The sequence below is a fragment of the Chelonoidis abingdonii genome, chromosome 4, assembly GCF_003597395.2.
Source record: "Chelonoidis abingdonii isolate Lonesome George chromosome 4, CheloAbing_2.0, whole genome shotgun sequence".
NCBI classification, from domain to species: Eukaryota; Metazoa; Chordata; order Testudines; family Testudinidae; genus Chelonoidis; species Chelonoidis abingdonii.
In genome coordinates this window covers 1,050,192-1,065,527 of record NC_133772.1, presented here as the reverse complement: position 1 = coordinate 1,065,527, position 15,336 = coordinate 1,050,192, and the positions used below count along the sequence as shown (strand labels likewise).

At 58.4% G+C, this 15,336-nt stretch overlaps 1 protein-coding gene and 1 long non-coding RNA gene across 2 annotated transcripts in view; one reads left to right on the top strand and one right to left on the bottom strand.

Moving 5' to 3' along the window:
- LOC142046715 (uncharacterized) overlaps positions 1-113 on the top strand; it is a 32,438-nt gene extending 32,325 nt beyond the window's left edge. Inside the window, exon 3 of the long non-coding RNA XR_012655684.1 lies at positions 34-113. This is a non-coding gene — a long non-coding RNA (uncharacterized LOC142046715). The remainder of the gene's footprint in view (positions 1-33) is intronic.
- Positions 114-1,239: 1,126 nt separating this feature from the next.
- LOC116821186 (dual specificity protein phosphatase 14-like) lies at positions 1,240-2,798 on the bottom strand. The gene is made up of 2 exons (XM_032774154.2): positions 2,722-2,798; positions 1,240-2,356 (listed from the first exon to the last, which is right to left on the bottom strand). Exon 2 carries the CDS (start codon positions 2,345-2,347, stop codon positions 1,712-1,714), a length of 636 nt encoding a protein of 211 aa, XP_032630045.1. The 5' UTR covers positions 2,348-2,356; positions 2,722-2,798; the 3' UTR covers positions 1,240-1,711.
- Positions 2,799-15,336: the final 12,538 nt, after the last annotated feature.

Sequence of the window (15,336 nt, the reverse complement as noted above, 5' to 3'; positions counted from 1 at the left end):
CTCTGGAGCTGACCCCCCTCTACCCTCCCACAGGCGTCCCCCGGCGCTGCAACATCTGGAGCCTGTACAGCACCCCGCCAGCCGCCCCCCAGCCGACACCCACCGGCCCGCGCGCCCCAGTGGAATCTGGTCCAGCCTCCGTGGCGTGATCAGCAGTGACGGGGAAAGCGAGTGAGGCTGGGGGGCAGCGCCTGGTATAACACAAACACACCTCGCCTGCTGGGGGCCTGGGAAGTGGGGCTCAACCCCGCCATTCCCTGCTTGGAAGGGCCCATTGTTTGGGGGGGGCAGGTCGGGGAGTGCCGCAGGATGGGGGGCAAATCCATCTCCCATTCCCCACTTTGGGGCTCCAGGGCTGATTTAGGGTGAACTTGGGACAGAAATCGGGGGGGGGAGGGAGCTAACCTCTTGGAACTCCCTCCGGTGTCTGGCACTTTCAGGGGTGATCCCACCTGACACCCCAAAACTGGAGGTTGGGGGACCCCTGAACCACTAGCAGGGGCCTCCCTGCAGAGCTGGGGCAGCAGCCGTCCGCCCCCAGGGGAGCCAGAGGTGACCCCAAAATACTCCCACGCTGGCCCCTCAATGAAGGATGCTGGGGCAGGGGGCTGGATGTGTCCTGGCTTGGGGGGCACCCCATAGTTCTACACCCAGGGGGCAGTTACCCTCCCATCCCAACCCCCCCAGTTGTAAGTGTCTTTGTTTTATGCAAGTTTTTTATATTGTAAAATAAAATAAATTTTGTTATTTAAGGGGCAACTGAGTGAGCATATGCCCCCCAACTCCCCACTGTGCCGAGTCCCCCCAGAGACCCCCCAAACCTCCCTGAACCCCCCACTGCAGCCACAGCCCCCTCAACCGCCCCCAACCCCCCAGTGCAGCCAGAGCCTCCCTACTGTGGCAAGAGTCCCCTCAAACCTCCCCACTGCGGCCAGAGCCCCTCGACTTCCCCCACCCCCCACTGCTGCCAGTGCCTCCGAGTCCCCCCCTCCCTGCCCCACGGCAGCCCCCCCTGACTGGCGCTCGGCGTAATGGAAAAGGTGGGTTTATTGAGGGGCTGCGCTCGGTGAGCAGGTGCGGAGCTAGAGCTCTGGCGCTATGTACAGGGCTATACAGGGCTAGCGGAAGACAGGCTGAGAGCAGATCCCCCCACACTTTGCCCTCCTCCTACTTATGCCCCCCACTGGGGGGCAGCAGAGATCTTGTCTCTCCAGGGGGGCAGAGAAATTGTTGGGGGGGGGGGGCGTGAATTGGAAGGCGGTGAGTAGGGTGTTTGTGGTAGGCCCTACAAAAATGGACGCCTAGGGGAAGAGTCACACAGTGCGGGGGAGGGGCGGCTTTTATGCTCAATGACTCTTCTCCCCCACCCCCCGCTTTAGACTCTGCCAGGCCCCCTTCCCCCCAAGTCTCTGAGGTTAGAAAATGCTCCTTTGTGGGACAACCTCTCCCCCCCCCCCCCCCGCCAAGCCAGTCCCAGGGTGGGGCAGTTGCCCCCAAATCCCTCCTCCAGGGGCAAATACAGTCACTGGTGCCCCCCAGTGTTCAGTCTGCCCCCTGCCGGGGCGGCTCCGAGAAAGGCCGGGGGCAGGTCCAGCTGGCCTGGCTGGAATCTGCCCTGCACTGGGGCAGGTACACGACCCTGGCTCCGGGCTAGGGCGGCACCGTGGGAACGCGCCGGCCCCGCCGAGATGGGGCGCCCGCCCGGCCCTGCCTATCTGTAGCCCCAGAGGGGCACCAGGCCGCGGCTCTCCTTCTCGTAGACGTCGGGCACGGGGCCGATGGGGGAGGGCACCATGCGCACCGTGTTCTTGCCAAAGAGCTGGCGCTCGTAGTCGATGAGCTGGCGCCAGAAGCCCACGTTGGGCCGCACCACGGGCCGCCGGCTCTTCACCCACTGGTGGGCGTCCAGCAGGCTGAGGCGATGGTACTTCATGAGGTAGGCGATGCAGAGCGAGGCCGAGCGGCTCACGCCCGCCACGCAGTGCACCAGGGTGCGCCCGTTGCGCTTGCCCGTCTGGTGGATGCGGTCGGCCACCGAGTCGAAGTAGAGGGCCAGGGGGGCGTGCGGCAGGTCGGGCACCGGCACCTTGACGTAGTCGATGTCAGGCCAGTTGGCGTTGGGGATCTCCATGGTGGCGTTCACCACGCAGGTCACGGCCCGGGCTGACACCAGGTGCCGGTTGGCGGCCGCGTTGCCGCTGCACAGGTAGAGGCAGGGCGAGATCTGGGCGATGCCCCCCAGCGCCGAGGCCGGGGGGGCCCCGGGCGCCAGCTTCGCCGCGGGGGGTGGGCTGCGCCGGAAGAAGCCGGGGGTCCGGAAGTTCATGGTGGAGGCTTCGGCGTACATGGGGGACGGCTGGGGGGAGAGAAAGGGGGGCGTTAAGGGGGGGCTCTGGGCTCCAGGTCCCAGCCCCCCACAGCCAGTGCCTGCCCCGGGGCTGCCCCCCGCCCTGGAGGGCCCAGGCCCCACCCGTCCTCATCTCTTTCCATTCCCCTCCCCGGGGGGGCAGGTTTCGAACGTGCTCGAGTCACCCCCCCAATTTCTCCAGTGCGGGGGGGTGACAGATGAGAGGGGACGATCCTGCCCCACCCCCGCCGGACGCCTGGGCCCGCCCCCACTTCCCTAGGCCAGACCCCGCCGGCTACGCCCGACGCCCCCGCTGTGGGGGCTGCAGGGAGGAAATGGGGCGGGATCTTGGGGGGGGGGCCGGAGGCTCCTACCTCGCTGCAGCTGGGCGGCCCCTCCCCGCGGGCGATTATGGGGGCAGAGGGGCGGCCGCCTCCGTCCCAGCGCGGAACCCAGGCGTCCGGGTCTGGGGGGCCGGGAGGGGGCTGCGGGGCTGATGCGCAGAAAAAGGGATGGAGAAAATGGGAGGGGGAGAGATGGGCCCGCCCCTTAAAGGGCCAGAGCAGGACAACCAGGGCCCCCCTACCACCAGCCCTGCCAGCCCCCCCGTCCCCCCCGCCGTGCCCCTCATCCCGACCCGCAAGCCCTGCCACGTCCAGCCCTGGCCCCCCAGCTCTGCCGGTTCCCCTCACTCCCGACCCGCGCCCCGCAGCCCACCCTGTCCCCCGCCCACTCTGCGGTGCCTCCCTCCGACCCGCAGCCCCCGCCAGCCCAGCCTTGCCCCCCCAGCTCTGCGGGCCCCGTCACTCCCGACTGCAACCCCTCCTAGCCCAGCCCTGCCCCCAGCTCTGCCGGCCCCTCACTCCCGACCCGCGCCCCCGCCAGCCCAGCCCTGTCCCCCGCCCAGCTCTGCCGGTTGCCCCTCACTCCCGACCGCAGCCGCCAGCCCAGCCTCTGCTCCCCCCCCAGCTCTAACCGGTGCCCCTCACTCCCGACAACGCAGCCCCTGCCCAAGCCCAGCCTGCCCCCCCCAGCTCTGCCGGTGCCCCTCCTCCGACTGCAACCCTCCTAGCCCAGCCCTGCGCCCCAGCTCTGCCGGTGCCCTCACTCCCGACCCGCAGGCCCCCGCAGCCAGCCCTTGCCGGTGCCCCTCACTCCCGACCCGCAGCCCTGCAGCCAGCCCTTCCCCCCCCAAGCTCTGCGCTTGCCCCCACTCCCGACGCCAGCCCCCGCCAGCCAGCCCCTGCCGGGCCCTCACGGCCCGGACCCGCAGCCCCCCGCCAGCCAGCCCTGCCCCCCCCCCAGCTCTTGCCGGTGCCCCCTCACTCCGACTTGCAGCCCCTCCTAGCCCAGCCCTGCCCCCCCAAGCTCTGCGGTGCCTCACTCCCCACCTGCTGCCCCACAGGGGAAGGGGGCTGGATAACCTCTGTAAGGCAGAGGCTTTCCAAGTACTACCACTTTGTCGGGGACACAAGCACCCCTGGCACCCAACAATCCCTGCCCAGATCGGAAACTTAATCCACTTCCCTTCATCAATCCACGACCCAATGCATGCCCCCGTTCCATCCCCGCTCCCCACAAGCCCATCACACGCCCCCAAACCCAGTGCCTTCTCCACCATGACCGTGTCACCCAAACATACCCCATAGCCAAGCCCCCCAATGCAACCATCCCCTCTGACCTGGCCTTCCCTCTGAGAAACTGGTCCTCTAGCCTCCTTCAGGCTGTTGTGGTGGCCCAGCTTACCTGGGCTTGTTGCCGGCTTCCACTCAGCTGCGACTCTGTGGTCGGGCGGAAGCCCTGGCCCACAGCAAGTGGAAGGAAAAAAGGGGGTGCTCCTGGCTCCCGTCGGGCGGGACCAGCGCTGGTGCTTCACTCCGGCCCAGGGCCTATATACACTGGGCACCCCCGGCCCGGCTGGCGTTGGACGGGTAACAATGAGTTGCCATGGTGACGAGATGCGGGGGGCACGGGGGGGACCGTGCGTCAGCTGTGACACAGATAAGGAGATGGGGGGGCAGATCTTCCGGGTTCCCCGATGCCGGCCAGGCTGTCCTGGCCCCTCCAGGGTGCCGTCCCACCTGGCACACAGGTGGCGCTGGCTGGCTCGGGCGGCAAGTGCCTATCCTGGGGCGGACGGGGAACGCTCCCCCCCAGCCCCAGGTGGCAGCGGTTGAAGTCTCTCTCCACCCCCTCATCAGCCCCCATCACGCCCGCCCAGGGAGTACGAAAGCTGTTGCTGCCCCCACGCACCTTCAGCGCGGCCACCGCAGGGGGCACCTGACGTCACCAGGCTCCCAGGGAGAGACTAGTGCTGCGGGTCGGAGTGGGGAGCACCGGCAGGGCTGGGCTGCCGGCTGCGAGGTCGGGAGTGAGGCAGGCACCGGCAGGGCTGGGCTGGCAAGGGGCTGCGGGTCTGAGGAGGGGGGCACCGGCATGCTGGGCTGGCAGGGGCTGCGGGCGGGATGAGGGGCACGGCAGGGCTGGCGGGGGGTAGGGACTGCGGGTCGGCGAGTGAGGGGCACCGGCAGGGGCTGGCGGGGTAGGGGGCTGCGGGTCAGGAGTTGAGGTGGCACCGCAGGGTCGGGTTGATGCGGGGCCTGCGGGTCAGGAGTGATGGCACCGGCAACTAGCGGTGGGCCGGGGCTGGTCTTAGCGGGGGCTGCAGGTCGGGAGGGGGACACCGGCAGAGCAGAGGGGTGGGTGGGCTGGCAGGGCGTGGTTAGGTTGGGAGCTGAGGGCACCGGCAGGGGTGGACTGGCAGGGCTAGATGGGTCATGGAGTGGGGACACCAGCAGGGGTGTGGGGGGCAGGGGGCTGGGGTCAGGAGTTGAGGGCACCGGCAGAAGCTGGGCTAGCAGGGCCTGCGGGGCAGAAGTGTAGGAGGCACCGGCAGAGTGAGGGGCAGGGGGGGCTTTTGGGTTAGAAGGAGCTCCGGTTCGAGTTGGAAGTGAGGGGCATCGGCACGGGTGGGGGGGCAGGGGGCTGCGGGTCGGGAGTGAGGGGCACCGGCAGCGCTGGGCTGCAGGGCGGCTCGCGGGCGGGAGTAGGGCTTGGCACCGGCGGGTCTGGAGGGAGGCAGGGCTGCGGGTCGGGAGTGAGGCGAGGCAACCGGCACGGCCTGGCTAGCAGGGGCTGCGGGTCGGGAGTGAGGGGCACAGGCAGGGCTGGAGGGGCAAGGCTGGGCTAGCAGGGGCTGCGGGTCGGGAGTGAGGGGCACCGGCAGGGCCGTGTGGACCCAGGTGTCCGGAGGGTGAGGTACGGCTCTGGGTAAAGGCAGTGGGTGAGGACGGGGTCTGCTGGGCTTTGTCTCTGGATTTGGGTGGCCCCCAATGTACCGGCTGGCTCGGGAGGCGTCTTGAGGACAATCTGCCCCCAGGGGCCGGGCCCACCCCACAGCCCAGCCGCCCTGCCCCTGGGGAACTCCCCACCACAAGCCCTGCTGTAGCAAGGGGCCCAGCGCACCTCAGCTCAGGATTGGGGCCCAGAGGGATCTTGACCCCCCTACTCCTCCCCCCCGCTCACCCCGCTGCTGGGACAAGGGGGGCGCCCAGCTCTGGATAGGCTCTGAGCCAATACCGCCTCCACCCCACATCACACATGCCCCCCCAGACCCGAGCCCCTTAGAGCAGGAGGCCTCAGGCGCAGGGGGATGCATTTCCTGGGGAGGCCCCACCCCTCACTGCCAGTATCCTTCCCTGATTGGACAAGGAGACACAAAACCCTGCCTCTGAAAAGGGGCCACTTCCTGTGAGGACACAACCCAGCAGGGAACGACAAAACAACAGTTCAGACCTTCTCCTGGGAGGAACAGCTGAGAAGGTCCCACCTCCTGCCCCTGTGGCAATACAGGAAGTCCCGCCTCCTCCTGGATAGGTAATGAAGTCCCACCGCCTGCCTCGATAGCAATACAGGAAGTCCCACCTCCAGCCCTGATGACAATACAGCAAGTCCTTACCTCTTCTGGCAGAATACCCAGGGTTCACATACCCTTGTATTGTGGGTATAAGAGGAAGTCCTGCCACCTGAGTGCCCAGGGTGGGCATGTCTGCAAAACACTCCTGAGCCATGGGGCCCCTCCCCTCAGGAAGGCCCGATTCACGGACACACACACCCCTGTGGCAGAGATCCCAGCCAGGCCCTCAGGGAGGCCCCCCCGCTGCATCACCTGCAGGATCTGCCGAGGTGGTGTTTATGTAGGGCCTACAAGAGTCCCAAGCCTCACATCCGTAGAGAGGCCCCCCGCTCTTTGGGGACAGAGTGTCTGGCATTAGGGGCCCTGGTTGGGGGAAGCTTGAGGCATCAGCTCAGCATGAACCGGGCAGAAGAAAAGCGACACCAGAGGGCGAGAAACACATTTATTGCAGCAGAAACACTGGACAGACGCTTCCCTCCACCCCCAGGCTGCAGATTTTGCCCCCTCCAGGCAACACAGGGGGGCATTTCCTGCTTCGCCAGCCCCCAATGGGGGCAGAGCCACAGGTGTGATGGAGGTGGCCATGCTGAGATCAAAAGCCACGGGCCCCATTCCCCTGCCCTGGAGCCGGATTGGAAATGCCCCGTGCCCCACTGGCTCACCCCACTGGTCCGTCACTGTATTCCCTCCCCCATCTCAGTCCTCCAAGCTGGTATCTGGACTGGAGCGGCCTTGGTGCAGCGGGATCCAAGCGCCAGCCCAGAGGACGCTGGGAAGGGGGCATGGCCCCACTGCCTGCGAGCCCCACCCCGGTGGTCAGTACTTGCGCTGGCGCAGGAAGAGCCCCAAGGGGCGCTGTGGGGATAGCGCCTCCTCCCTGTCCAGCTGGAAGAGGTCGCGGCCTGTGCGCAGGATCTGTTCCTCCAGCTTCTTGTGCCGCTTCATGTCCGATAGCACCTTGTCCAACCGGGCCTCGCGCTTCTGGCTGCGCGAGCCGCCTGTGGGGAGAGGGGAGCGTCAGTATCTCTGGTGGGGGGGGCACTACTGGTTAAAACGATTGATGGGGCTGGGAGTCAGCACTCCTGATCTCTCGCTCTTCCTACCTGGTTTCTGAGATAATCAGGGAGTCTTTGGGTCGTACACTTATCGCTAAGTCTAATACTCTTGTGTGCGTTCGGATTCGTGGGGCCTGGAGCAGAGACGAGCTGATGGGGTTACATCCTCGAATACAGCGGAGTTGCAGGCCAGCCATCTATCTGCTCTATTCTGGCCGCTGCGCACTTTATTCAACCGCAGCTCGCTGGCTAGCTAAGCCCTGCCCCTTCTGTCTAGTCTTGCCAGCACCCCTCACCTCTCCGATCCACAGCCCCAGGTTCCCAGGCCTTGCGCTCACTTCTCTCTCTTCCATCGATTTCACTCTCAGGCTGCTTATTTCGGACACTCTCTCCTCTCCGCTGTCGTGTGTTAGGGTGGGGTCGCATGGGGGGCCTGCGGTATCTCCGGCGGAGGGCGTCGTATCTCCTGTGGCCTTCGATCTGGCTCGTAGAGTACGCCTTTGATCTCCTCAGGAGGGGCGCATCCAGGTCTCGGGCCCTCAGCTCCTCGTCGCTGCAGGGACACCACGCACCTTGTCTCCTGCTCTGCTCTCTTCCAGCGCCAGCCTGTTGTCCTCCACTGCAGCCGTGTGTGGCCACGGCAGCCCTGTGTATCTCACCATCCAGGGACGTGAGTCCTATGAGTGTCAATGTCTTGCCCTCTCCACGGCGTGTTGCGCTCCTTATGTGGCGAAGGAGTCGGCTGGAGGGGGATGTCCATGTTAGAACGTTGTGATGACATCCTACATATAGATATGCCAGCAGCACAGGTCTGTGTGCGGTTCGGGCGACGTTGACAACAAAGGTTCGCGGAGTATCTCGCTAGCAGATAACAGCCTGTAGCTTCTCGTGTGTCTCAGTTCGCACGCACGCTTGGCCATGTTATGGGACTCGCCAACTGCTCTCATAGTTCAACTGCAGCCGGCCTTCTTGGGACTCATGCCAAGGTGTGGCCATCTTGGGCTTCCCCTTTGCCAGTTCCAATACCATTGGTGGGCCATCGTTGCTACACCAATCTGTCTCCTCTGTGTGACGGGCCATCTTGGGGCCCGCCATCTGCCAGTTCATGTCAACTGTGGCAGCCATGCTTGGGGCTCCACGCCACGTGCGCGCCATCTTAGGGCTCACGCCTGGTGTCGTGCCATGGCAGCCATCTGGCAGTGGCCCTGAGGTTTCATTGCCGAGGGTGGTGGCCATTACCTGGGGGCTCGGGCCCCAACCGACCCTAGCTGGGCGATGTCCGGCAGGCCCACGACTTGGGGCTCCAAGGGAAGCTTGGAGGGGGTCACATCTCAGCCACTGGCTGCCAGGACAACCCAGCCCCCGCCGGCCATTTGTTGAAAGTCTCTGCTCAGGTCCCTTCGCACTGCGCGTTGCGGCCATCCCACGCCGTTACCACGATAGTGACTGACGGAGTTCCGTACCCGGACCGTCTTGCGCTCTCCACTGCGGCATTGCGCCTCTTCAAAAGTCAGCTAGTCAGCGCGCCATGTCTCAGCAGGTCCGGTCCTTGTTTCTTTCAGTGCGCATGCGCCACACGGCGGTGCCCCGCCGGGCTGTTGTGAGCATGCGCGGTTTCTACTCACGCCCGAGGGGTGCACCACTCTGGCAGTACTCGTTGCGCCACTGCGAGAGAGTCTTAGCGACCCCCGCCCAAGCGCTCCCCGACTTCGGCTCGGCTCCAACGCCCCGCCAGCCCGCGCTGTGCGCCCGCCCCATCTGGCGCTATACTGATTGGTCGGTCCTGACTAAGGGCGGGGCTAGCCCCAAATGCAAAAAGTCCGCGTCTGAACCGGACCGAAGGAGAACCTGGTGCGGGGGGGCTGTGGGAGGAGTCTGGGCTGTGGGAGGAGCCAGGGAAATTAGGGAGAGGGAGGGGCTGGTGGGAGGAGAAGGAGGAAAGGAGGGGAGGGGTTGGTGGGAGGAGTCTGGGGAAGGTGAGGAGGGGGAGGGCTGTTCGGGAGGAGTCTGGGGGGCTGGTGGGAGGAAAAGCCGGGGGAAGTGAGCGAGAGGGTGGGGCTGGTGGGAGGAGTCTGGGCTGGTGGGAGGAGCAGAGGGAAGGTGAGGGAGAGGAGGGGCTGGGTCAGCAGCCTGGGAGGGAGGGGGGTGTTTCTGGGGAACTTGAGGGGTGGATCAGAGGTGGGGGAGCCTGGAGCAGCAGATGTGGGGAGGAGGGAGCCTGGGTGGGGGTCAGGGGCCGGAGGGCGGCTGGAGAAAGCAGATCATGGTGGAGGGAGCAGAGGTTGGAGCTTGGGAGGGTCCTGGGCAACCCCCCCCCCCACACACACACACACTCACTGGCTGCGGGAAGCCGAGCAACACAGCAGGGAGCCAGCAGAGTGAAGGGAGTCGTCCTGGCTCCGCACCCCCCTAGGAACGTCCATGCCCCTTGCAGTGGGCGCACCCCACGGGTGGCCAGCTGGAGGATGGTGCTGCCGCATATGAAGCATACAGCTTTGTAGGGTGCCCCAAATTTCATGGTGCCCTACCCAGCTGCATGTTCTGCTTATGCCTAAGGACAGCCTGGTTCTGGGGACAGAGTCGCGGGAGGAGCTGGGTGGACGAGGTAGGAGTCACAGGCAGGGGGTCCTCGACAGAGATGGGGGGCTGCCTGGAAATAGAGGGTTTATACAGGGACCCTTGTTAGGCAGTGCACTGGTGTCGCTGTCTCTCACTACCCCTGTCCCAGACAGCTGGCCCATCCTTCCAGCAGGCACCGGGCCATCTGGTGTATTCCTTCTGCGAGCCCAACCCAGCCACCAGACACGTGGTAACTGGGGTGGAATAAATGGGCCCTAAGGCCAGAGGTGTTAACCCGACCCTGTCCAGCATTGAACAGGGGTGGAGTTTGGCATACAGAGATCTCAACCTGCCAGGAGCTACGGCAAACACCAGGTTCCTCAGCCTTTTAACCTTCTGTTATAGGTACGAAAAAGAACACAGAACTGTTAAAGCCTTTGAAAGATGAAGTATTACAGCAGCTTTTGTTTTAACAAAATCCCTGGTTCTCTTTGACTTTGGCCGTGAGGAGCCTTTAGAAAATAAAAACCCACCTTGACATGACCATCTTCACCAGACGAGGGCGCTCCCGCAGAGATGTCGTGGACCAGGCCACCCAACTACCCCAGAAAACCTGCTGCAATATGGAAATAAAAGCCCTGGAACCGCACACCCCCAGTTGTCACCCAGCACCTTACTCTGGATCCCATATGGGATATCATCAAAAAATAGCCCGTACTCGATGGGGAGCCCATCCTGAAAAATCTTCCCTGAGCTCTCTTTTTGGCTTTCAAACAACACCCCAAATCCCCTCTCCAAGCTCTCCAGAGGTGAAACCAGAAATCACTGGGCCCTTGAATGAACTTGCACAGGAAAATGATAAAAGACAAAAACACCACATCACCCACAGGTGAACAATTGTCACAGAATGATCACTCCCTATCTGACTTCTCAGGCCTTGTCCTGAAAGGAAACCTATACAAAACTTTCAAAATATGAGCCTGGGAGCTTAAATTCATAACTCTATCGGACACAAAAATCATGGACTCAATAGAGACACTGGATTTATGGCTCATTACAACAATCTGAAACCCACTAACCCTCCTTTGTCCTTGGACTGTAGAAGCATTACATGCCCACCTCACTTTGAATAGTCGCTTGCAACATGTGCTAAGCGATCCACGCTGCCTTCTATTTAGCTGTGACCCTTGGCGTACCTTTCCCAGCCCTGAAGAAGAGCTCTGTGGAGCTTGAAAGCTTGTCTCTCTCACCAACAGAAGTTGGTCCAATAACAGATATTACTCACCCACCTTGTGGGCTGGTCTACACTGGAAATGTACATCGGCATAGTTACGTATTTCAGGGTTGTGAAAAACCCAGACCCTGGAGCAACGCAGTTGTCCCAATCTAACCCCCAGTGCAAGCAGTGCTAGGTGAATGGAAGAATTCCATTTCGGGGAGGTGACTTGTGCGCCGATGCAGCATTTTAGGTGTAAACGTGCCCTCAGTCTTTACATGTGTCATAAATAGATAGCTAAGGGTTAATGTTTCTTTCACCTGTAAAGGGTTAACAAAGGGAACCAAACACCTGACCAGAGGACCAATCAGGAAACTGGATTTTTTAAAAATTCAGGGAGGGAATTTTTGGGGTCTGAGTCTTTTGTCTGTCTCTCGGCTATGAGAGGGATCTTTCTATCTTCAAGCTTCTAATCTTCAGTTTTCAAAGTTGTGAGTACAAAGGTAGCAAAACGATAGGCTTTTATATGTTTTGTTTTGTATTTACATTTTTGGTTTGTATTTAACATGTGCTGTAGTTTGCGTGGAATGTTTCAAATTGGAGTATCTTACATGTGTGTAGTTTGCGTGGATGGTTAAATTGGTATCCTGGTGTGGGATAAGGCTGATATTCATATTTCTTTTAAATAATAGCCTGTTATTGTCAACTTCAATGCAGAGATCATGTTATGATGTTTATTTTCTTTCTTTTTATGATTAAAGCTTTCTTTTAAGATTTTTGAGTTCTCTCGGATAGCTAAGGAACAAGGAGGGAATTCTCTTTGTGGTTAGATCTCGGAGGTGAAGCTGCCAGCACCAGGGAATTGGTGGGAGGGGGAAGAGAGAAGAATCATTTTGTTTCTCCTGATCTTGGGGTGTTGTCTCTTTGTGAATAGAGAGACATGCCTTCGTTGGATGATTGTGATGTAAAAGATTGCGATAATTACTTCAGGTTAGCCTCAGAGAGGAAAGTCGTGGGTGGGAGAGAGGAGGAAGGGAGGTTGGGTATTCCCTGTCAGAAGATTCAGAGTTCGAGTCTTGGGCCCGGAGAAAGTTGGGGAAAAAGAGCGACAGACCTGAATTCCTTTGTCTGGTGGCAGCGAGATCAACATCTGAGCTCGCTAATAAGCTTAGAGTGGTTCAGCAGCCCCAGATGTTCTGACACTAAGTCCAGATTGGGGAAAGATGCTTCGGATAAATGGCAACAACTGTTCTAATTTTGGGGCAAGGGAAACAATCAAAAGCCATTGCGACTGCAGTTCATGTGTTGTTCAAGTCCGATCCTGTTTCTCCGAAGACAAGACAACAACAAGGAGAGACAAGAACGACAGACAGATAGACACAAGTCTGGTTGTTTCAGTTTCACTTGCCAACCTCCCCCCCATGCTGCGAGAAAACCTGGGTCCAGACCCAGTGTGACCAGCCCACTGAAATCTGGCAAACTTGTGCCGTATTGAGCTGTAGCAGGACAGCGCTTTATAAGCTGGCTCTCTGGTCCCAGCTCACATCTTGGGTTGCAAGTTATACAGCTTGCAGACTAAGCCAAAAGGGAGAGAGACAGGCATGGTGAAAGATAAGTGAGAAGAAAAAGGACGTGTGCGGAGGAAGGTGACAAAAGGGAATGACACGGGGTGACAACACTCCACCCGAGTGCTGGTTAGGATTACCCAAAGCGTGTAGAAGTGGCTCACATCATCTTGATCCCTCTCTGAGCCAGTCCGTCGTACGCTCCCTCAGGATCAGACAGCGAAGGCCCAGCAGAGTGATGGTGTGCTGGCGGTCAGCAGCATTGCATGCTGTTCTCCCCACAAGTCTCTCTGAGGCCCCAAGGAGCGAGTGCTGGAAGCCATGATCGGTAAAACATCATTTCCAAATCTGGCAGCCTATAGCGTCGTAAAATCTGGGCTGCCTGCCATTGTACCCCTCTAAGCTTGAATTTCCAGTTAGATCTGATCTCGCTTCGCCACAGCCAAAATCCAGGGTTTTGGCTCCCTCTGTCTCCCACAACCTGTCCTGAGGACCCCAAGACTCAGAGACCTCTGAGTCCACAACCAAAGGGAAAAACCACTGTCCCTTCCTACCTCCTCTCCAACCCAGACTTCCATCCTCTGGGCTACCTGAGAGTCTCCTGATGCATCTCCCTTACATCACAATACCGAAGAGCATGGTCTCCTACTCATTCCACAAAGACAGGACAGACATCCCAATACAGGAACAAAATGATTCTCTCATTCTCTTCCCCCTTCACCAATTCCCTGGTGCTGCAGAGCATTCACCTCCGTAGATCTAACTAGCTTTTAACAGGTGAGGAGCTCTTCGGCCTCTAGCACAGGGGAATTCAGGTTCGTTCTCTTAGAAGGGAGGAGAGAGAGAATCATGCTTTGACCTCAGCACGGGAGTAAGGAGACGATTCCGGGACATCTGACATGACTAATTTGATAAGACAAAGAAAAACTGTTTATCATAAAAAGAAAGCCTAGAAAAAACATAATGAACATGTGCATCATCTGCATTAAGTTGACAAATACGACAGGGCTATTACTGTAAAAGAAAATATGAAATAATCAGCCTTATTCAAAAAGAGATACAATTATAACTCACTTCCAGCCAACTACCACCATGTAAATACAAAACAAAACATATAAGCCTATTGTTTTGCTACCTTTCTCACAGCTTTGAAACTGAAGATTAGAGCTTGAGATAGAAAAAAAGATCCTCTCTAAGACGAGAGACAGAAAAGATCGCCCAAAGAAATTGCCCTCCTGACTTTATGAAACTCTGGATTCACTGCTTGCGAATCCTACTGGTCCGGTGTTTAAAAGTTTATGTTAACCCCCTGCCCGGTGAAACCACGACCCAACTATCCACCTTCGTCTCATGTTTCTGCCAATAAACGCCCCCCCTCCGCGCCCGTAGGGCACCAATTAACCAATAAAAAAAAAAAAAAAAAAAAAAAAAAAAAAAAAAAAAAAAAAAAAAAAAAAAAAAAAAAAAAAAATAGCAAAAAAAAAAAAAAAAAAAAAAAAAAAAAGAGAATAAAAAAAAAAAAAAAAAAAAAGACTTATCAAAAAAACAATAAAAAAAAAAAAAAAAAATAAAAAATAAAAAACAATCGGAAAATAATACGCACTAAACGAAATAAGATACACACAACAACATACACGTTATACAAAAAATACTAACTTATACGTAGATCAAAAAAAAAAAAAAAAACAAAACATAAACAAAACCAAAAGAAAAAAAAACAAATATCAATACAATCTAAAAAAAAGAAACATTTATACAGTGATTTCCCCGGGAAAAGGAAACTCTCCAACGGGAAACACAAAGCGTAAAATAAGACTCAAGCTACTTATGGTTAAAGAAGCTCTGAAATGTGTTGGACATTCACAAATCAAAATCTTGGAAGGCTAAACATCCAACGAAGAGTTCTTGTTGTTCCCTTTGGCTAGTATGAAGCCACTTCTAGCACGAGCAATGGCACAGTGTAGTTAGGACATCGCATCCGCAAAGTATTATGGGCGTAGCTTGTTCCAGGGCAGTAGCGTTTACACAATGCCATGCACTTCTTATGCTCACCTGACTGACACCAGTGCTTTCCCTACTCAGACAGTTTCTTTGCATGAGAAGAAACGACGGAATGGGAAGTTGTGATCCGTCCTTCTGCATGAGAACTTCCTATACCCGCTCCAGATGCATCGGCTGGTTACTAGGAATGGTTTGGTCCAAAGTTGGCCTTAGCACAGGCAGAGTGAGCGTCGCCTTAAGTATGGGTAAAGGCCTCCTGTCACCTCCTAGTCCATAAACTGTATTTGACGCGGGTCTTTTGTCAGTCGGATCGAGTAGTGGCGCAGCATCTGGCAGTGTTAGTGGTGCGTAAATCGCCTGTAGTTACGGCCGCCTTAGAAGTTGAACCTGTTTTCTTTGACCTTATGGGGAACGGACCACTTTTGAAAGGCATCCACTTGGCCTGTAGGGATTTGATGGTTCCCGCCACTGGTTGTCCCCAGTAAGTCACTTTGTTTTGCTATTTGACACGTTTTGGTCTTAGCAGTTATCCTGCTGCCTGATGCGCTCAAAGACCTGATTTCGGTGTTCTAGAGTGTTCAGGCAGGAGTCTAGGAAAAAATGGCCACATCACTTGATGTAGGCAATGCATATTCTCCCAGTCTCCTAGACAGACAGTCTACCAAGCCTCTGGAAGG